The sequence below is a fragment of the Salvia hispanica genome, chromosome 4, assembly GCF_029641045.1.
Source record: "Salvia hispanica isolate PSC_SH4W2 chromosome 4, Shi_PSC_v1, whole genome shotgun sequence".
In the NCBI taxonomy this organism is placed as follows: domain Eukaryota; kingdom Viridiplantae; phylum Streptophyta; class Magnoliopsida; order Lamiales; family Lamiaceae; genus Salvia; species Salvia hispanica.
Window position 1 is genome coordinate 18766996 of NC_142695.1, and position 23571 is coordinate 18790566.

The window sequence follows — 23571 nt, forward strand, 5'->3', positions numbered from 1 at the left end:
CTTATGTATGGATGATTCTCTATCAGATTCAATTCGTCTCTAGTTAATAGTACTCCATCAATTTAGAATTTTTTTTTTATACATCTATTGGTGTGATAATATAATATTCCAGCTTAATAATTTTTATAAGAGTGAAAATACTCAAGCCTAGTAATAGGACGAACTAAGAGCATCCGCAGCGGTACCTTGTCCGTCCGTGCCAGCGGCACAGACCCCGCCGTCCGCTGCTGCAGCTCGTTAGTCCGTGCCAGCGGCACGACCCTGCTCTTTAATAAGAGCATGTCTGTGCCGCTGAGCAGCCTTACGTGGCGGGCTGCGATTGGCCAACGGCTCAATTTTGTTTTTTTCTTTTTTTTCTTAAAATTTTTGAAATTAATTAAAAAAATCGTTTTTAAATAAAAAAAATATTTTCCCACTTCCCAATAAATTATACTCCCTCCGTCCCGCTTTAGCAGTCCTATTGACTTTTCTCTCTTTTTATAAAAATGATAAAAAATAGTTAAAGTGGAGAAATGATAAAGTAAGAGAGACAATAATGTAGATAAGACTATTCTCTATATTATTCTCTCTCTTAATTTACTATTTCTATCCTTTTTACAAAAAGAGGACAGAAAAGTCAATGGGACTGCTAAAGCAGGACGGAGGGAGTATCCGTTTTCTACACATTTTTAATTTATTTTTTATTTTTTTCCCCTAAAATTCACATTTTCATCTAACATGACTCCCGACCAGCTTGCAACACATGGTAATAATATGGGGTCTCCGAAAAACATTGGGGATAGAGGACTATAGTCTTCCACGGGGGTATTTTTTAGTCTTTAATTATGTAATTTTTAATTTGTAGGATTTTAATTATGTATTTTTTTATTTTCTAGGATTTTAATTATGTATTTTTATTTTTTAGGATTTTAATTATGTAGTTTTTATTTTTTAGGATTTAATTACGTATTTTTTATATTTTAATGTATTTTTATATTGTAGAAATGTTTTTAGTAATTGAAGTATTTAAATTGAATAATAGAATGGTGGGATCCTTGAGCTTGTCCTTGCGGAAGAGCATGGATTGGGTGTTGTGCTCTTGCCTAAGGACAAGGAGTGAAAGTAGGTTCGGACCCACTTCCGTGCTCTTGAATGGGATGCTCTTAAAATTTACCTAAAGATCAACAAAAATAAGAAAAGTCTGCTGCAACCGAATATATATGTATATGCACTGACACATAGAAAAGGCAGCGAAGTATTTATATATTAGCTCCAACTGCTTGGGACGACAGAGAGAATCCAATTTAGATTTATATCTGTGTATTTTTGTAGTTTGATTCCTTTATTTCTTTTTGTCGAATTTTATCATGTTTTGTGACTCTCTCAAATTGTTGTTATTGTGAATTTCATATATAGGAAAACGTGTTAATAGGAGTATAACTTTTTTTTTAAATTCCATGTATTATGATGATGTTATCTACATGTATATTTATCGTGCATCATCATAATTCGTGTAAACTAATTACACTTGTTTTAAATTTTTTGTTTTTGTTGTACGTTTCTGACAATTTAATGTGAGTGTGGTCTATTAATAAAAGTACTAGTGTCCACTTTTTCAAATTTGGAACTTGTAAGAATATTATAAAATCGATTTCTATAATCTATACGTACTATTTAAAAATTGAAAAGGACAAAAGAACATTAAACGACAGTAATAATTATTTTGAATCCCATGCCATTATTTATAGACATATATAGTAATAGTACAATTCAATTGGTCGAAACAACTCAAACCAATCTGGCCATATACGTGTCGGTCATCTATTAGTTAGACAGCGACATCAAATTTCTAAATTAATTTTGCACAAACCAATCCCACCTATCACAATTTGAAGGGTTTTTCCCAATATATGTATGTACGAGGTAGACACAACTCAAAATTATTTAACTCTCTCTAGTACAAAGAGTGAATGTACTTTCTTGGCCTCCTCAATGCCCATTGGTTCCTCGTCTCGTTTAGGGTTTAATACTAGTATTCAATTGGCGTTGCTCGCCACGCGTCATAATATCAGAGCGAGAAATCGACAAAATTCAATCTCATACGCAACTAATCAGACAGACTTGTAAAACACGCGGTACCTACACGTCAAATACGCTTTGTGGAAACTACCTTTCCTCCCTTTCCACAAAAAGCTAAGAACAACTATCCCAAGATCCATTTCTTTCCAAAGAGAGTTGTTTTCCAAATTAGTAAATTTATTGTCTCTTTCCCTTTTCTTGTACTCAATAATTGCTTCAACTATAATTTGTCCAACGGTGTAGTCATATGTCTGACTTTGTTGTAGAAAGAAGAAGAAGAAACCCTAGAATTGGTGAGAAGGAGATGGGGAGGGGCAAAATAGCAATTAGGAGGATCGATAACTCAACGAGCAGGCAGGTGACCTTCTCAAAGAGGAGAAGTGGGCTGCTCAAGAAGGCTAAGGAGTTGTCAATCCTGTGTGATGCTGAAGTTGGATTGATTGTGTTTTCCAGCACTGAGAAGCTCTATGATTTTGCAAGTACCAGGTTTCATTTCATTTCATTTCTCTCTAAAACTTGCAATATAGTAGTACTATGTTTCCTTGCATTTAATTTTAATATCTAAATCTGGGAAATACATATAATTAATAGTAGATTGATGTGTTTTAGTGCTTGTTAGTATTAAGTAAGTACAGTACTTCTTAATCAGATAGAAATTATTTACCAAGCTCCCCCAAATTAATCCACAGTCCATGGCTCAAAGTGCCTGTTTTTCTTTTTTGGTATTCTGCATTTGCTTACTTCCATAGTAATTCTAGTTAAAGGCAAATATGAAATTGGAACAAAAAATTACAAGTCAATACTCAATAGTTAAATACGTATTTTTCTTCTTTATGATAATGAAACAGATCTCTAATTAATTCAATATAATGTGACTGCTAATAAGCCAGATTTATTGTTCTATAAATCTACGTTAATTGTTCCTGAGACACAAATCCTAAGTACCTTATATTTTTTTTATCTACATATATACCTTTAATATACTACTCCGTACTATTTAAGCTTTAAGTCAATCTAAATTTGTAGTATTTGATTTTAACTCGAAGGCGCATTTGATGGTTATACAAATGAAAACCATTTGCCAATGTATACTAAAAAAGGTCGTTTCACATTTGAGGTGATTACACAGATTTACCCTAATAAAATGGTCATATATTCCAAATGTGAAGCCATGTCCTCCGTCCACGATGGCAGCCACGTGTCATAGCTCCCGTTTAATTGTATTTTCCGACAAAAATAATCACTAATGTACAGGACTAAATGAAAACTAAGAGTTTTTATAATTAGTTCGATTGGAATATGCTATGAGGGATTAAAATTGCTCTCCTTGATTTTGAATATGTGATGTTGTTGATAATATTGTCAGTGTTTAAGTTGTGATGTTGGTGAGAAATTAATTACTGATAATTGAATATGTAAAAGCATTAGATAACATATATGGTGTTATTGTTTGGCAGTATGAAATCGGTGATAGAAAGATACACGAAGCTTAATGAGGAGAATTACCATCTCATCAGCAATCCTACTTCTGAGATCAAGGTACACTCCACTATTAATTCCCATGTTATTTATTTAATCCTCACTTAATTCCCTGCCTTAATAATATTTCTTTATGAACAACGGAAATAATATGGAAACCATTTAGGCCATGATTATAAAGTATAAAGTTGATGTTATGAATAACTCAGCGTTGTAGATCATATAATGTTGCCTCTTAGTTTGTTCTAAAACTAAAGAAGAAGCCTCTCTTCACAAGTTAAATAATGTCAATGTATGATGTCAATGTATGATGTAACAAAAATTCTGCTAGAAAGTAGTATTTGGAGTTTAGGGTATTAGGCTTTTTAGCTGGGATGTGAGAAATGACCTCAATTGAATTTAAGAAATTTGGGTTTAGGGTTTTCATTTATTGTAAGTTTGTAACAACTTGCATTGCATAGTTGGCGACACATGTGTGAATAGGAATGTGATCAAAATGACCAATGTTGAACTTAAGAAATTTGCGGGTGACCAAAATTTAATTGAAGAAAATTGAGAGTTGCACAATTTTTTTAAAAAAAATATCAATAATGATTTCATATATATCATGTGATCACAAATAAGCTTATTAAAAACTAACAATATATGGTTTTTACTCAGATAGTTCATTTCAAAACTCTTTTTAAAGTTAAAACACAGAATTATATCAGTTTATAACTCAATACTAATTTGTTGATTCAATTCCATATTAGGAACTACTCCATCCGTCCCAACTAAATTGTCACTCTTTTCCATTTCAATCCGTCTCAACTTAATTGTCACACTTCATTTTTACTATAAATGGTAAGTAGGTCTCACATTCCCTAACCCACTTCACTCACATTTTATTATTAAAACCAATATAAAAAAATGGGTCTCATGTTCCACTAACTTTTCCAACCAACATTTCTTTACATTTCTTAAAACTCTTGCCCACTCCAAAAGTGACAATTAAATTGGGACGGAGGGAGTAATATGTTTTGTAATACCAACTGATATTACTAAACCCTATATTACTATATTAACAAACTTCTGATATAATTTTCAGTTGTTAGAGTTGTCATTTTAACAAAGTTCTCAAAGAAACCACTCCCTTAGATATTTTCAAATGCCCTTGATATACATACCATTTTAAGCTAACTTAGTTGGATTCATATTCGATTGAAATGGTTGGAATGGAAACTTTCTATTAAAGAAATAAGAATACACAATTAAACTTCTATCATCCCAGGCACTTCTTTTAGGATTCGTTTTGGTAAAATGATATATTTAATATAGTAATTAAAGTGGACGGAATAATGTAGAGAAGAAGACCCCAATTATGGTGGGGCAGGGAGTATATCTTATCGACTATGATGATGATGATAATTTCGCCATTGTGTTTAATCAAGGAACTAAAACTAACTGCCACTAGTATTCTTTTCCCTGACACTAATGAATTCACTTACACATAACTCAAGTAGTTAGAAATAAACAGCTCAATCATGAATCATGGAAATATCTTGCATTCATCATTTGAATTGGTGAAACTGAATGATTAAAATTATGAACAAAGTTGTGCAAGTGTATCTCATAGAAACAACTGTGCATATTACATGCAATCTCTTTTTCTCTCTCTGCAAAATATGAAAAATGGATACAGAATTTTGGCAGTTCAGCCATACCATCGTGTACTAGTTCGTGCTTGAAGCCAAATTTTAAGCAATCGATTTTCTTACAATTTCAACTGAAAATCTTGGAAAGATTGTCATAGAAGCCAAAATCATGGACCTGAATTTCTAATTATTTGCAAATTGGGCAACTTAAAGAGATCCAATAACAGATCAACTGCCTTCCTATGAACTTGCCAGTGTGAACACTCGCCATCCCATATCGAAGCTAACAAGAATTTGATCAGAATCACATAAGCAAGATATCTTAAGTTCATGAGAATAACATCCCTCCACAAACCATATCTGGATCATCAAGTTATCCTTCTGAGTCCTAGTGGTGCATAGCATTAACTGATTTACATTGGTTGAAAGCTCATAAGAGCTTTGAACAAGAAAGCAAAGAAGATCATAGAATGAAGGATATAGGACATAGTTAAAGATATAGTTATCACTTGAGCTATGAATTAATATTGCAACAATGGGAAAATTCTTTGAATTCAGCTACTATCACATTATGTTGCTTCAAAAAATTCAATTTTAGCAGCATCTCAAGGAAGATAGAACACTTGTGGCTCTATTTGCCCTTTACTAGCAACTAGAATTTGAAATAACATATAGTAGGGACTCAAAGCATGTAACCCAAGTTTTAGAGTAGAAGGATATCAATGTAGTCAGCTTTAAGCAAAGCAGCCAACTTGCCATATGATACAACAAGAATGTCTCTGAAACATTAGTGATAGATTATTGTTAATCAAGGCTTATGAGAAATTGACATTCCTGTAACTTGAAAATAGTGCATCAAAATTTCAGTAAATAAATTTTACAAAGATGAAGCTAAGAGTAATTCCTTAAGTGTGTTGCTTAAGGAAGTAAGAGGTCAGGAGATCGACTGATCGAGATGAGCATTTTACACCTAAAACAAAATTGGACATAGAAATCAAAGTACCAATTACCCACAGAAGCTAAGGTTTTAAAAAGGCAGATACATTTTTCTGTAAAAAGATACACCCTCCGGTACACAAACAGTCACTATATTGCCAACTTTTTAGAATATTTATGATTTCCCTTCCAGAAACCTAAGTCCTCGATCAAACATTGACACCTTTGTCAGATTTCCTAGGTACTTAACCACCTTAAATTCTTGAATTCTCAAAATGTCATAGCTTCAGGGTGTGAAAACTCCACAGATCATGCTCTTAAAATTAGTTGAACAGCCAGAGGGGAATTTCTCACTCCATATTATTTAGAACTCTAATGCTACATGCTTACAAGTACCCTTTGGAATAACTCACACAATTCCTTTTTACTCGGGTTCTGCAGGATTTGTATTGGATACATCAATCATTCTTATTCCAGATGTTCTTTTCTTTCATCAGTAAAGCAACTGTCCATAATTTGGTTTTTAAAAGGTTCCTTAACAAACTATTTCCTAGATATAAGATCAAACATTACTTGAAGTTACTGTTAAGATTCCATAAACGAGACTAAACTTGATAGAATTTATTCACAATGTGAAAATGTATGCCTGTACTTTAAATATTTATTACCTCTCATAACAATTTAAACATTTGGTAAACAGAAGCAAATAGCAGGGTATAGCTTAGCACAGACACATGACCGGACACCATATGCATAGTGAAAATTGCTTCACCAACCGAACCCTGCTAGGTCCAGAACTCACTATATGAATTGAAAAACACAGCAATAGTTACTTAAATTAGGGCAAAGCATATCATTAAGCATTTTATGAGATAGTAATACTTAATCCACATTCACGTGACCTTTCAAGAGTTTTGGGTTCAACATAGCATTTGCAAATAATGCAGTTTATCATAGACCTGATATCAGCAGGATTATGGCCAATTAGACTAATCATCCATTTTTTATTTATTGTAGTTTTGGCAAAGGGAAGCATCAAGCTTGGGGAAACAGCTGCAGTACTTGCAACAATGCCACAGGTAAATGCGAATTTGCATTTGACATGTTATACATAGTTGTTGACTAAAGTTTATGTTGATACCATAATGAACACTCCAAGGAGTATGATATGACATAAGTTAGTTAACTATATGTGGTAGCATCTGACGAGTTTCTTTTTTCTGTGTGAGTACAATGATAATTGATTGCAATATGCAATGAGATACGAGATACCAACAAAAGTCAAAAGTGATATTAGCATATTCCCCAAAAGTGTCTCATTAACAATTTATAGTTAAATATTATCCTCCCAGGTTATCAATGCCAATTGTTCATTTTTTTCAATTTTCAAGGTAATAAGTCACATTCTTAAATTATAGACTAAATATGGTTATCATGCTGACTTTTTAGCACAAAATTAAAAATATTACAAGTATAGAACATACTTATTTCTCTATGTTATTCACTTATTAAACTGAGTCACAAATTTTGGGTAATTTAAGAGAGTTTTCGTTGTTTTCAGCATATTAAAAGAGTATTACAGGTTGTAGACGTTCCACTAGTTGCTCTTTTTCATGTTTCTTGAAGACACGTCAGCGTAAGTTAGACAAAACTTTTGACTTGAGCTATTAAGTAAACAATGGACATAAGCAAAGGCTATATTGTACTTATGTTTGGACAAAAAAGTTTCCATGGGTTAAAAGTAGAGACTATAATTTAAGAACATCAATGTAATAATTAGAGTTCTAAGAGAAAAATTGTCCATTTTCTTGGTGTGTGTTTTTCAAAAGGCAGGAGACAGTTATTGGGAGATAAAGAAAGCATATATAAACAAGATGGCACCTATATTGCAATTATCACATTTTCATCTCATATTGAAATGTGAATTCATTATGTCATTATTTTCTTCTTCTTCATTTTGTTTGGAGAATGGAGAGGAGGTGTTGAGTAAAGTTAGAATTGTTTATGATAGTCAATCAAATACCAGATATACACAAATAGTCAATTCAAAGAACACATTGTAGATCACCTTAAAATGCTTAAAGGCTTCGAGGTTACTATTTCTTCTCATTAATCTCAGTTATAGTACTTGTCTTAGAAATTAAGGAACCAAATGCATATTTTCACTGCACATCAAGTAAAGAATAACGGAATTTCGAGAGTACGACCAAAAACATTCAAACATTGATGTGTTAGACAGCATTTGGCCAATGAGATTTAAGTTATCAGTATAGAGTAAAAATATCTTAAGAGTGAGATGATAAACTAAGAATATACCACATGCCCTTTTCTTGATAAGTAAAGGCAGCTTTTAGGAGAAGAGCTTTCAGGATTGAGCATCAATGACCTCCAAAATCTGGAAAATCAGCTCGAGAAGAGTTTGAAAGGAGTGCGAATCAAGAAGGTAAACACCTTTTTTCTGTTCATTTTAAACAGCTACTTACCTACAGATCTCCCGCTAACAAAAGGTCTAATATTTTACTCTCATAGGAACAAATTCTGAGTGAGGAGATCAAAGAGTTAAACATGAAGGTATTCCTGTGAGAAGTCCATATAACTCCAACTTTATCATGTTCTTATAAAGAATTAAAGGTGAGTGGATAGCCTCATCACTCTTATCGCAGGGAAACCTCATTCAACAAGAAAACATAGAACTAAGCAAGAAGGTACATGTTGTAAGTCAAGAGAATGCAGAGTTACAGAAAAAGGTATTTGTCGGTTAGGTGTTGCGTTGAATATAAGAATAAATCAGGGCAGATAAGGGGACCATATCTTCTGAACTAAACCCACATATGGAACAGGTCTATGGCCCAGAGAGAATAAGTGCATTGAATGGGGTCAACCACATCACACATGGTGTTCGTAAAGAATATGGTGTGAATGCACCCATAAACCTCGAGCTCAGTCAATCACAAAGTCAGAATAAGAAGAAGCCAGATGTGAACTTGGGGTAATTCTACTTTCTGATAAGTCATAATTAATAGATACTAGTACTATAAGAGGTCTTCAACCACTAATCATCTGTATAATATTGGTTGTTTTAACAGGCTTCAACTGCATTAGAGTTGGTGGCAGCCCTACACAAGTTTACCAGCTTCCTAATGAAATTTACCCCAATTTCAGACTTTGAAGAACCAGGTTCAAACACTGGTAGAAGAATTGTAAAGTGACAGGATGGATTCACAGATGACTCACATTCATCAGATTTCTGTTTGATGAAATATGTGAATATGATTTACTATTTTCAGAAGATATACTAGGAAGCTATGTAAAGTTATAATATATGCTGAGGAGAGAAAAAACTGCTTAGAATTACTCTACAGTAAAGTCATGGTTGGTTTTTGTATATTATTGATAGTACCCTAAAGAACTGAGTTGAAGTGTTACTGCTCATCCGCACAACCGCACCCCATAGTTGATGATTTCACAGATGAAAAAAATAGGTATATGAGAAGAAATCTACTGGTCCTACTGCAAGCATCAAAGCAGGAAATTTGTCAAAATGGAAATACAGCAGTAGCACATACCATGAGTGTAGAAAAGGCTTCCCAGAAGCTAGGCAAGTTATTAGAAAATCAAATGTCTTAAATCACAAGCTTTCCATTGAGATTTTTGCTTAGTCGGTTAGTCCTAATGCAAATATAGCAGCAGCACATACCTTGAGTGTAGAAAAATCCACCCAGAAGATATGAACCTATGTGAGCCTTCAAGGCCTTAACTTGTGTCACCACAGATCCCCAGTTTCCTACAATTAACAAGATGGCCGGATTCAATTACATTTAACTATGACACTGCCTTTGGGTTAATGAATTCTCACGTGATCCTAAAATCTAACAAAGAAGACCTATGAAGAAATCTCATCAGAAGTCACAGAAGCTTAATTTCATGATCTCATAAGCTAATAAAAAGAATTGTGTAGGTCATCGATTCAACCCTACAAGATTCACCAGCAGTATGTCTTTCCAATGATTAAATTAGTTTCTGGAAATTAAACATGTTAAAGGGCCAGATATTGCAAGCCATGCTCGACACTAATTATTGAAGCAATGGCATGTTACAAGAAAAGATTGTGCATTGAAAGATCAACCTCCATGACATCTGGATTGATTCACCACCTCATGTTTGAACTTTGAAGTTAAGGTATATCTTATGCTAAAATCTCAGCTTCAAATTAATGTTGTAGTGCATTTTAAAAAACGCACTTATGCTTTCATTTATTTAGTATCACCAAGATACATGCCAGATGTGTTTATTTATATGAAGACTGCTAGTATGGTAACCAATATTTTGGAACAAACCTCCACATAATCAATTTTATCATCCTACACCATGTAGATAGTGCACCTTATTTAAGTTGCTTCAATTTCTAGTGAAAACAATTTAACAACTAGTTTGGACACATTGCCCATGTGCCCTAAGCCTTTAAGCTACTCTTTCATGCGGTCACCAACAACAACAGTATTTTAGAAAACTGTCTAAACTCCTTTGTGCTATAGTTAGATTTGTATATATGGTATAAATTGTAGAGAAAGTTAGTGCTTTCCTAAATCCTAGTTCAGTTAGGACCTTGCCTTACGTATATATAGGTGCTTTTGACTAGTATTGAACCAGTTGAATTGTTCCTCACGATTCATAAGCATTATGTTTATTCATCTACAGATTAATCATGGATGTATGATCAAGTATGACTTTATAGCTTAGCCAACTATTATCATTACAAGGCATATGACTGCTACATATTTTAACTGGCCTTTGAAATCTTTTGAACGGGACAAATTACTTGGCAAAAGTGGATAGCACCACCCATCTCTATCCTACTCAGTTGAGCAACTGGAAGAGCTCTTTTTACTTTCCAAAATTTTTCTTTTTCTTATCATTTGCATTGCATTAAATCTAGATGAATTGCATTGTTAACTATGGAAATTTAATAATGTAAGATCTGTTCTTATAGTCTCTAGCTCAATTTTGATTATATATCCAACTTATCGTAAGTAAACTTGCAACCTCTGATTACTCTTCTAACTTAGTACTGGCACAAAGATCACACACACAGCTACTTCATCAGATAATATAAATCTATTTTGACGCATCATTGACCACATAAATGTTTGTTGTGTTGTAAGTAATATGATATATAAATAGTAAATTTAAAGATAAATCTGTCTTAAAAATCCTTACACAGTCGTTATATTAAGTAATATTCCATACTGTAGAAGTTAAATTTAGGCTAATGATTGTAGCAACAAAATAGCTATAATTTTCATAAACGGGTTAAACTTGATGAATCAATACCCAAGAAGAAAGTGAAACGAAAATGATGTTTGATAGGAAGGCAATCAGCAGCCATATTTAAAGGAAGGGAGTGAAGAAGAAAGCATCATGACAAGGACTTGTATACATTCCATTGTGTGGCTAATCAGACATGTGAAAAAAGAGTAACCTTGAGGCAAGAATGTGAAAAACTCAAAGAATCATTTCTAAATGTTGTGCTTGAGTGCTTCACTGGTTGGACTTATTGACTCTTTGTAGCGATTTTATTTTAAAATTCCACCATTGGGAGATTATTAATATCCAAATCAACTGTGACAACGATACATTCTCCAGATTCATGCCATGATACTCCCTTAATTTAGAAATCAGAGCACAATTGGCAGCCAACTTGCAAATAAATATAATGGTTAAACTTTTAAGTGTGTGAACATATTGAGTTGAGCCAGATGAAAATAGAACATGACGGTATTAGCAAACAAAAAGGACAGAAAATCATAAAAACTAAATACAAAAGTGATTAATAGGCTCCTAAGATGACAACTTTCAACTGAATCATCTAGTAAATCACGATGTTGATCATGCGAAGAAATTCAAACAAAGGCAAGACTTTTTGAACAGGTGTAAAGGAAGCAGATGAGAACCATGAAGGTATGCTCACACTATAAAAACATTGACAAAGTAATAGTATTAATACATAGTTCTAAAGTCCATACAAAAATCCAACAAGATGTGCTCTTCCTTTTTCCAAAAAAGAATTAGAAGAATCTGTCATCTCTTACATATGCGCTAAATAAAAACCGGATCATTAGTATTTCTAGTTATCTCAAAGGATCATTAAAACAGCTTTTTCCTCAAAGGTATTGATCAGTACAATAGTTACTTCAAGAAGCGAAAGGCCACACGATAAAACAATGATACTAGAAGTTAGATCATAATAACAATTACAAAAACATAAAGATAACTCTTATCGGCTCCTAAGGAAGGATCAATAATACAAATCACATTTCTTTTCCTAATTGATAATATACATGATTGAGTAGTTTTATATCCATTTTTAGGATTTTTCCAGCTCCTGCCTCTTTCAGTGGGATATTAATTGAGCAAGTTAGCTACTCGATATCCCAAAGTTCCAGATCATCTTAGGCAGTTAGGCTAATCATTGTTAGTAAATGCCCCTCAAAAGAAAAGGGGGAGGGGATGTACTCATGTACCAGGTACGTGAATTCTGCATATAGTAAGCAGAGAATATGCATCATGTTACAACAAAACTACGTGTATAGCTTCCAAAGCTCAAGCGCACAGTTCCAATAGAATGTTCTAGGTCAAAGAATATATGTTGATCCCTTCATATCCTCTACTCTTGTGCGATCAAAACTAAAATACCAAATTCTAATAATCTACACATAACGCACATCTCTTAAATCCAACAGTATATCACTATCATTTCAGAAACACTAACAACTTTACGCACGTAGTGACGTAGACCAGACGGTACCATCAAAACTAGGGCTTGGAGTTGGAAACATACATCCAAAATCTGAGGCTGGATGAAAGGACACAACAACACAGAGAAAAAAAGGTGTAACGATGATTCATAAATTACCTTCTTATTCGAGATTTTTCAACCCGGCCGCGCGAGCAAAAGTGAAGTACTATTACAGACGACGACGATGCGTAGAATAGAAGACACTCCTCCAAAGATAGAGATAGATTAAGGAAAATGGTGAGTTTGCACTTTGCAGATTGCTTAGCAGCTGCCATCCAGAAAAATATGGAGAGAGAAGAAAATATCTAACGAGTACGTACCAGGTTTGATTATTCCGCTTGCGGGGATTCGGTGCATCCGGTGTTGCTGTGGGATAACGGCGTTATTTTAGTGTTAATTATTTCACAGTTTCTTTTTATTACCCATAGAAGAACCAAGATAAAACATTGTTTTTAATTCATTCTAATTTTGATGAGTTTTCATTTTGAATTATTTATGATATATTACGGTTAAAACAATATCTTTGTTAAAACGTCAAACCATGTACATTTTATACACGTATAATGTACCACTCCCATAGGTAGGATGGTACATGATATCATATGGGGTGGTACATTATATGTACATAAAATATACATGCTTTGACGTTTTGTCAATACTTAGTGTTCTGACCTGAATACATCCCGATGGAAGGAATATTATCGTTCCCTTAAAATTGAACCTATGTCGTTTTTACAATAGACCAACTATTTTGTATACGAACATGTGTGGATGATGAAAACGGCATACAGGAAAAGTAACATTAAATTTATTTTTTTTGCAATATGTAATGAGACCTATGTTTATCTTTTAGGGTGTGTGTGGGAACATGGAATTTGAGCTATGGAATTGGAATTGAAGCTCCAATTCAATTCCAATTCCATTGTTTGGTATCACAAAAATGTATAGAATTATAATTGAATTATGATTCCAAAATTTTCAATTCCATGATTTGAATTCTATATCAAAAGTAGAAAATTATAATTCCAAATAGTCATAAAATTAGATATCTTCACTACCCACTACACATTTCACACACACTACACATATTTCACACACTACACACACTTCACACACTACACACATTTCACATATTTCACACACTACACAAATTACACACATTTCACACACTACACAAACTACACGCACTACACACACAGCACACACTTCACACATTTCAAACATTTCACACACTACACACACTTCACACATTTCACACACTACACACACTTCACACACAACACAAATTTCACACACTTCACACAGTACACACACTCCACACACTACACAAATTTCACACATTTCACATTATATACACACTACACAAAATACACACGTTACATACATTATACACAAAATACACATACTACACTCATTACACACTAAATACACACACGACACAAATTTTACACAAAATACACACACTACCCACACTATAACCAAAATACACACATTATTCACAAACTAAAATTTCACATTTGGCTCAGGTTAAACTTTTGAAAAAATTTAGTTTTTTTATTCAGATAAAAAAAAATCTAGAAATGAAAAAAAAAATCAAAAATTGGATGCTTGAAATGTGTAAAATGTGTGTAAAGTGTGAAGTGTGTTAAATTTGTGTAGTGTGTGAAGTGTGTGAACTATGTGTAGTGTGTGAAGTGTGTGAACTATGTGAAATATGTGAAGTATGTGAAATATGTGTAGTGTGTGTGTGTGAAATATGTGTAGTGTGTGAAGTGTGTGAAATATGTGAAATATGTGAAATTTATGAAGTGTGTGTAGTGTGTGAAGTGTGTGTAGTGTGTGAAGTATGTGAAGTGAGTGAAGTGTGTGTAGTGTGTGAAATGTGTGTTGTAGTGTGTGTAGTGTGTGAAATATGTGAAATATGTGAAGTGTGTAGTGAGTGCATTGTGTGTATATTTACCAAACATGTCAATTCAATTTCATATCAATTCTTCATTTTATCAAACATGGGATTTGGAATTGCATTATCCAATTCAATTCCATAGAATTTCAATTTCAATTCCAATTCCAATTCCAATTCCAATTCCAATTCCATGTTCCAAATCCAAACGGAGCCTTAAGGTTGACTTTTTTATGTTTGGGGGAATTTGCAGCTGTAGTCTTTGGAGATAGAAATTTGTTATGTGCATTAACATTCACATTAAAAAGATGCACCATATATTTTGAAAATTCAAGCGCATGTGACTGTAAAATCTGCTAGTTGGATGCAATCTTGAAATATTGGTTAGTTTAATAAGGACTCTTGTGTATGCATAAGTTCTTTTCCAGCATGTTTGTACCTATAATTCAACATCCTGAAATTTCCAAATAGTTACAGAAATCATCCTTGACATATCTATTAGTGGAAAACATTTAACACAACAGTTTCAGTAGAGTGGACAACCAGCAACTTGTATGCCCTTAGCAGTAGGGCAAGTAGCCAAGCTGCAGTGTTCGCCTCGCGTGCCCCACCAATCTATTCCTCTTTCCTCTATCCCCAACGTAAAATACAGCGCCACTGCCATGAAAGCCACTCCCGCATCTAGAGCCGCCGAAACAATGTAGTTATACCTTTGCCACCACCTCTTCCGGTAACGGAAGACAAAGTAGTTGAATATCGTACCAAAGATGATCCAGGCATTGTAGTTTAGCGGCGTTGCTGGTGGCATCATACCCGTTGCCCCTAGAAGGACAGGCAGGTTGATCAGAGGTATCCAAGATTGCCTTGGAAAGGCCTTGTGGAGGAGCCAAACAATGACAGGACCTATTGCACCTCCAAGGAAAAACCAGTTCATTGAACTATAGTCTCCAAGACTTCCAAAGATCCTTTTGGGCCCCACTAGACCCCAGATGACCGAGGCATCGAAGAAGACTCTGTCCCCCGGGCATGTCCATGGACTGTCTGGTGGAAGGAGGTCATCTTGGCATATGTTTTTGATAGACGTAAGCAGCCACCACGCTACAGAGATGTTGATTGTTCCAGCTATAACCGTTCCCACGGACTGATCGTTGCAACATGAATGAGAATAGTCAGGACTCAGTATACAATTGTGTATCAATCATAACAATAGCTCTTTTTTATTGGAGTTAGATAGATAGCTTGATGGTAAGAAGCATGAAGTGTTCCACAAATGGAAGAATGCAATGTACCTGAACTATAAACATTGATCTAGGAGGGATCTTCATGTAGTGGCCTAGCTTGAAATCACTTAGGAAAGAGACAGCCTGTGCCATGCTCATATAGCCATAGACTTTGAAGCACACATTTGCAATTGGTCTTCCTGGGTAGACTATACCCATAACATACTCTGTGATTATATTCAACCCCGGAGTCTGCAAATACAACGGTTTTTTTACATATGCCATGATCAACATTAGAAAGGAAGAATGTCATTACTCAGTTACCTGGTTTGTGGTGGCAGTGATGATACTGATTGGAAGCGTGAAAACAAAAGCAATGATGCAGGCGAAGATTAACGCCCACCATGGCATCTGAACTTCGTCATTCAAGAAGACTGAGAGCATCAGAGAAGCAGTAAATGTCACAGCTAGTAATATATAGAACCACCAGGAAGGTATGTCCGCGTATTTACGCATAAGTCTTGTATGAATGTCCTCCTTTTCTGTATATGAAGCTCGGAATCTTTCACATATTTCCCTGCGGTTTACAAATTTACAAGCTACATTAAGTTAATCATCAAGTTTGGGATGTAGAAAAAACTCCAAAAAAGAAGAAAGTAGCATAAAAGTATAGTACCTTCCATAGAAGCAAGCCACATGAGTTAGAGTAGATGCAATAGTTGCAAAACCAAAGCCATAGGTGAGGGAAAAGAACATGCTGAGATGTATCCTGCCCTGCTGTTGGTATTTTTCAATATCCAACTCAAACTTGTCATTCACAATTGCAGATATGTTATATTTCTGACCTTGAGCTGTGAATAGGTGAGAGGAGAAAATCGGAAACTTTCTAGCACCATACAAGTTGAATCCCCAATAGGCTGTTGGAAGCACTATGTAGATGATGAGTGCATAACCAGCAAAGACATTCATTATGGCAAAGAATGGAGACACAAGTGGGCTGCCCAAGAAGGATGCTATGGCTGTCCAATCCAATGTTATGGCTCCGAGGCCAAGCCCTCTCATGCCTGACCCGATCTGCTGCGCTGTGACCGACTTGGAGAATGCCCAACACATCCATGAAATGCTTGTCAGAGTTGGGAAGAGGTAGCCGGGGAATAGGTACCAAGAGAAGCTGCATATCATCACGATCAGGAAAAACTTGGCCCTTGACATACGTGCCTCGTCCTTTTCATGCAGAGCCCTGCCAATGTTTGGTGCAAGAATGTGGAGTTTAGTTCAATATGGCATTGCTTTGTTGCATTGTTTGCATGAGTGAGATTATTTAGCATATTGAGTATATAGCATGAATTGTGTATTAGAAAATAAAAGGATCTGTGTGCACTAATTGACTAGAGCAAGCAAGGTATCTATTTTTCAAGATGGTAACAAAGCAGGACTCATGCTCGAACGGAATGTGCAGTCATGGAGAATGTGAATGAGCTACCCTTTCGGGTTTTGCACGAACATTTTCTCATTTGGTTACCGGTCGTCATCAGGGACAAAGCCGCACATTGCCGGTTAAAGTTAATTCAATGATAATATTTACAAGTAATTAAACATATTTATAACTACGGCATTTGAAGCTTGCATGGACAAGGAGTTCATTTAGTACTAAGAAGTTAACTGTTACTCTGTAATCTAGTGATGAAGTAAAAGATTCCATGAGCAATGAAACTAGACAGAGATTTAAGGTTTGATCGTTGAGGAATCTTGGTGAATGAATTTGTGATCAAGGGTTGAAGTAGCTGTAATTTGTTAAGTGAGCTGTGATTCATGTGACACAAATGCCAAGATTCAGCACGTGAGGCTCATTACAAGAATCTACAGCCTGTAAACTCTACTTCCAAATTGACCTTTCTACGTACCTTAATAAAACATACTTTTGTTCTTAGACAGTGGTGGTAATCATCGATTGGTAGATCAAATATAATCTTGCAAGATAAGCAATAATGTTCCTAACTAAATCTATTACTTATAGGAAAATTTAGATGTAACTTAATTGGTGGGGAAGTGCACCTAGAAATTAGAATCTGATTAAGTCAAATGAGTGACAAAATAAATAAATGAAAAATGTTAGCCACTAACTTTAAATCTTTTTCCTTTAAATAATATGCACTAGGATACCTAAAATCTTCTTTTCAGCCTTGAGAGCCAAATGGCAAATATAATAAGAGAGTGAGATAAGGAATACCAAATACTATAATCTTTAGTTCAAAACACAGCTCGGTGGTGTGAAAAAAACGTTTGATTGGAGTAATTAATAACACATCAAAAATGAAATAAATTAAATCAACTTAATCAAATAACTGCTTTGTGATCACTTGATTACATGATTATTTATCACTCCCAAATTTGCTTAATTATGGAGTATACTAATCATTCTTTAATCTGTAATACTACAAAACTCCAAAAACTAATCTCACAAAAATTATTAGTACTAATTTTGTGTGTCCTGATTTATGCATTTTGACATAATTATAAAAAATTGAATCCTATTTTTTTCTATTCTTTTGCATTTTATTCACGTAACCCTCCAATTTATCATACACCATGTCAGTTGATCTATAGACTATACTTGAAATCAAATAACCCAAACCATCCGATCATACTTCTCTATCGAACCTTATCAATCTTATCCATCTAATCGAACGCATGTAAATAGATAATGTGAAAGCAGGGTGTTACCGAAAGAGAGAGACTTGGACTAGAGTCCCGGGCCACCACATATGTGCCGGCTCGATCACATACTTCCTCAAAAGCCCGGCCCACCCATATCCCAGCACCTGCATTAATCATTTTTCCTCTTTTTTTCAGGATTTCAGAATTTTAAAATTTACCACTAATGCCCAAACAAAAATTTATCCTACTTCCAAAAATACTCAATTCAACCTTTTCAACTAAGAGAGACAAAAAAAAAAGACAGAGGAGAAAGAGAGAGAGAGATTTGCATCACTGTTGTGTCCTTTTCTCCAATTAGCATTCCAAGGACATCAACAAGTATGTATTCCCCATCAAAATATAATCAAAGATAATATAAAGTACATAATTATATTAACAAGAATTAACCTGAGTGGTGATGATGAGGAGCCAACCAGCCAAGAAGGAGATGTTTCGGCCATAAAAGGCCTTAACAATGGTGACAATCCCAACAGCATAAGCGGAGCCATTCCCGAAGGCGCTCCCGGCGTTAGCGAATATGGAGATGAGGACGTGCTCCTTCATGTTAAAGGGGCCCGGGTTGAGAGAGAAGCGGCGGGGGCCGAAGCCGGGGATGCGGAAGGCGGCCGTGGGCAGCGCGGCCGCCAAGAAATGGCCGATGGGGAGGGTGGCCACTTGGACGGTGATCTGAGTGATCACGAGTGGCTCGGTGCGGTACGCGAAGAACTGGTTGAGGAAAGAGAGCATCACGCACGACAGAAGCCCGAGGAACCACATCCGGAAAGTCCACACCGGTAGGCTCGGGTCGTCCTTGTTTGTCACGGTTAGCCGAACCTCTTCGATCGGGGACTCCTCTTCTTCGTCCACCACTGCGGCGGCGGCGGCGGGCTCCAGAGTTCCCATGATGAGGAGAGTATGTTATTGTAGGTGGATATGTGGAGATTTTGTGGGAATTTGGATTCACTTTGCCTAGCTATATCATTTTTTTGGTCTATATAAGATTCAATAATTGATATGCTGGCTGGTCAGAGTAAGGAATCTTTTTTATTGTTTACTACTAGTACTACCATTTAATATCCTACTAATTCAAAAAAATTATGTTAAGTGAGTTAAGCGAAGAATATGTAGGGAGATGATAAGAGAATAAAGAAAATAGAGGAAAATAAGGAACAAGAAATATGTTGACTTTTACTTACAAGAAAATGATTTAACTATTATGGAACATACCAAAATGACAAATGACTCTGCTACTACAGAACTAAGGAGGTGGGAATGGGAGGTGTTATCCAACTCTAAAGTTTTTTGCGTATATGTATGAGTAGCGACGGCATTATAAAATATTTAGATTATTAATATCAATATTAAGTGATAATGATATAGTAGGTATTTTTCATAACAATTTATATACTGAAAGGGAAAATTGAAAACGTAGGGGCTCGCCTAAGCTATTTCCAAGCTCCATTTCAGTTCGGATGTGCGTGTAACTCTAACTATTTTAGCGATTTTGTAGGTGGAATTTGAGAAATACAGTACCTAGTAATTATTTTAGTAGTAATAAATTGGATTCGATGACGATTGACGATGAGGATGATGAGGGATGGAGATAGAGTGAGGATACTTTTGGAACAAAAATAGAATCTTTGGCGTGTGATGTTTGGTTGTTTACTTTATTATTATTTGTGGACATATAGTAGAACTATAATGCAAACTGTTAGTAATAAATAAAATGTAGGGTATGGTGTGGAGGGAAATGAGGATATGTATGATGGGCAGAAAAGGGGGACTACTGTGACATATTAAGTCAACAAGTGTTTAATTTAAAAATTTTTGTTTGTACGTTTGTGGAGACGTAGTAATTAATGGATGATAAAACGTTGAAATTTTGGAAGCATTATCACATGGGATGTGGAATTTTATTAGTGCAAATTGATGAAGATTTGAAGATAGCTGTGCACGCCACTGAGTGTAGATTGATAATTTTGTACTGCACACATATGGCCATATGGGGACGAATATTTCAAAATATAATGTTTCATCTTTGAGAATTGAGACTTGATCGTCGCACGTTGTATGTGTGTATCAATCATTTTGAAATATTGTTTAGTTGTTCTTACCATGTACACTCTCCTTCTTCTCTGCATTATTCTCTCACTTATTGTACCACTTTTTCACTTTAATTATTTATTACTATTATTTTTATAAAATGAATATATAAAAGTCAAAGTCAAAGTACTACTTAGTATGTTAGTTGGTTTCTACTTCCGAATATTTATTTACATTTGTCTATTTAATTTTCAATCATAAAAATTTAATAGTCGGAACATATTATCACATAATTATATATTTAATACATTGGATTCTTGATTTATTTTGCGCTATAGTTGGATTTAATAATATTAGTAGTAATACAATGTGCCATGATTCGATTGATTCAAGTGGTAGTACATAATTTAAAGCGCCATTGAATCTTGAAAATTCAAAATTGCACTCAAACAAACTTCCAAAATGGGAAAGCCTACTATTCAATTATCATGATTAAGTTAACGCTTTTATATAGAGAGAGTCAAATTCAAATTTAGGTCCTATTTTACATCTTTGAATTAGGAAGAATATCATTAAGACTGCGTTTGGTACACGAAATTGGAGGTGTGGAATTGGAATTGAAGCCTTCAATTCCAAATCCAGTGTTTGGTATTATAAAAATTCTTGAATTTGGAATTAAATTTCAATTCCATAATTTGAATTTCCTATCAAAAGTAGTGGAATTCCAAATATTCACACACACACACGTCACACACTACACACATTTCACACACTACACACACTTCACACATTTCACACACTACACACATTTCACACACTACAAACACTTCACACGCAACACACACTTCACACACTACATAATTTCACATATTTCACAAACTACATACATTTCACACATTTCACACACTACACACACGTCACTCATTTCACGCACTACACACATTTCCCACACTGCACACACTGCACATTTCACACACTACACACACTTCACACAATACACACATTTCACACACTACACAATTTCACACATTTCACACACCACATATTTCACACATATCACACACTACATACACTTCACACATTTCACACACTACTCACACTTCACACACTTCACACACCACACATTTGAACTATGCGTAGTGTGTGAAATGTGTGTAGTGTGTGTAGTGAGTGTAGTGAGTGAAGTGTGTGAAGTGTGTATAGTGTGTGAAATATGTGTAGTGTGTGTAGTGTGTGAAATGTGTGTAGTGTGTGAAGTGTGTGTAGCGTGTGAAATGTGTGTAGTGTGTAAAGTGTGTGAAATATGTGAAATGTGCGTAGTGTGTAAATGTGTGCAGTGTGTGAAATGTGTGATGAAGTGTGTGTAGTGTGTGAAGTGGATGCAGTGTGTGAAATGTGTGAAATATGTGTAGTGTGTGAAATGTGTGAAGTGTGTGTAGTGTGTGAAATGTGTATATTTATCAAACATGTCAATTCAATTTCATATCAATTCTCATTTCACTAAACATAGGATAGAATTCCAATTCCGTGTACTAAACGGGGCCTAAGAAGTTTTTCAATAAGAAAAGATATCATTTAAGATTTTGCATTTCTATTTTTACGAGCACTAGAAAGAGCATAAGAGCGTCCGCAGTGGCAGCTCTTTTGGAGCTCTATCCCGTACCACCGAACATGACTCCCCATTGAAGATCACCCATCCCACCGAGCTGTCTCACTGGGCTCCCTGGGTAAGGTCGGTAGAACATTGGTGGGACACGCATCCCAACCACGTAGCGCTCCATGGTTGCACGGTGACGATTACTCGCCACCTCCGCGAGTGAGCGTCATTTTCAGCCATTGGAATTTAATTTTAATTTTTTCGAATTGGTGAAAATTGAATAAAAATATTTCACTTCCCAAATATAAATGTTTATTACATTTTTTAACTATTTTTTTTATCCTCAGTTCATCTCAAATCATCTATAAATACCTTATTTATAAAAAAAATCACACAAAACTCTCTACATTTGCACTCTCTCAATAAATTTTCATTATTAATTGTGCAAATATGTTCTACCAACCACCCAACCGTCCGCATGGAAGACGTCGTCGTCGGATTATCCGACTCCAGGTATCCAAGGCTCGGCGACGCCCAACATCCAAAGAACAAGGTGTCCACACAAGGTTGTCTACCGACCTTACCCGATGGAAATGCAGTACTGTGGGGCGCCATACGGGTCGATGTCGTCATACAGCCCGATATCGTCTTTGTCCCAAATTCGAGAGGACAGTGCCCAATCTTCGGAGCAATGTTCGGTGCGAACTCCGAAGGTCAATGCCCGCCATCCTTACTTCGCATAAAAGACGGAGAAATTCCTTGAAGCGTGGGTCACCATTTCAGAAGATTCGATTGTTTGAAGTGAGAACCAACCACAACGGGAAGGTTTTTTTTTGGGATTGGGTGACTGAAACCTACAATGCTACGCGGCCGAAAGGATCTGTCCCCATGCAATTTGAAGATGCTTCGTAATCATTTCGGCCGAGTGAGTTTCAATGTCCAAAAGTTGAGCAACATCTTTCTTGCTCGTATTTTCTCTATTTATTAGCATAGACATCTTTCACACCACACCTTTCACACAACACCTTAACCAAGTGATTCTATGATATTTATAGAAGATTACTAAGATGGATTTTCTAATACTCTAATTTCATACTCCATATACTAATATTTTTTTTTCCAGGATGTAAAGGACATGCTTCAGTGATGAATCTGTCATTCAAATGCTCAAAATAGGCTTTTACAATGTTCAAAATTGAAAGATGCTGGGA

At 35.2% G+C, this 23571-nt stretch overlaps 2 protein-coding genes and 1 long non-coding RNA gene across 3 annotated transcripts; 1 reads left to right on the top strand and 2 right to left on the bottom strand.

Moving 5' to 3' along the window:
* The first annotated feature begins 2300 nt into the window (after positions 1 to 2300).
* Positions 2301 to 8649, top strand: LOC125194049 (MADS-box transcription factor 23-like). The gene is made up of 4 exons (XM_089069927.1): positions 2301 to 2544; positions 3516 to 3597; positions 7125 to 7186; positions 8451 to 8649. Exons 1-4 carry the CDS (start codon positions 2306 to 2308, stop codon positions 8647 to 8649), a joined length of 582 nt encoding a protein of 193 aa, XP_088926053.1. The 5' UTR covers positions 2301 to 2305.
* LOC125194050 (uncharacterized) lies at positions 5097 to 13260 on the bottom strand. The gene is made up of 2 exons (XR_007171674.2): positions 13021 to 13260; positions 5097 to 9891 (listed from the first exon to the last, which is right to left on the bottom strand). It is a non-coding gene; the product is annotated as an uncharacterized LOC125194050 (long non-coding RNA).
* A 1908-nt stretch (positions 13261 to 15168) lies between these two features.
* On the bottom strand, positions 15169 to 19701 carry LOC125193851 (oligopeptide transporter 4-like). Its single transcript, XM_048091770.2, has 6 exons — positions 19129 to 19701; positions 18748 to 18845; positions 16700 to 17263; positions 16348 to 16600; positions 16093 to 16275; positions 15169 to 15944 (listed from the first exon to the last, which is right to left on the bottom strand). Exons 1-6 carry the CDS (start codon positions 19621 to 19623, stop codon positions 15330 to 15332), a joined length of 2208 nt encoding a protein of 735 aa, XP_047947727.1. The 5' UTR covers positions 19624 to 19701; the 3' UTR covers positions 15169 to 15329.
* Between the last annotated feature and the right edge of the window lie 3870 nt (positions 19702 to 23571).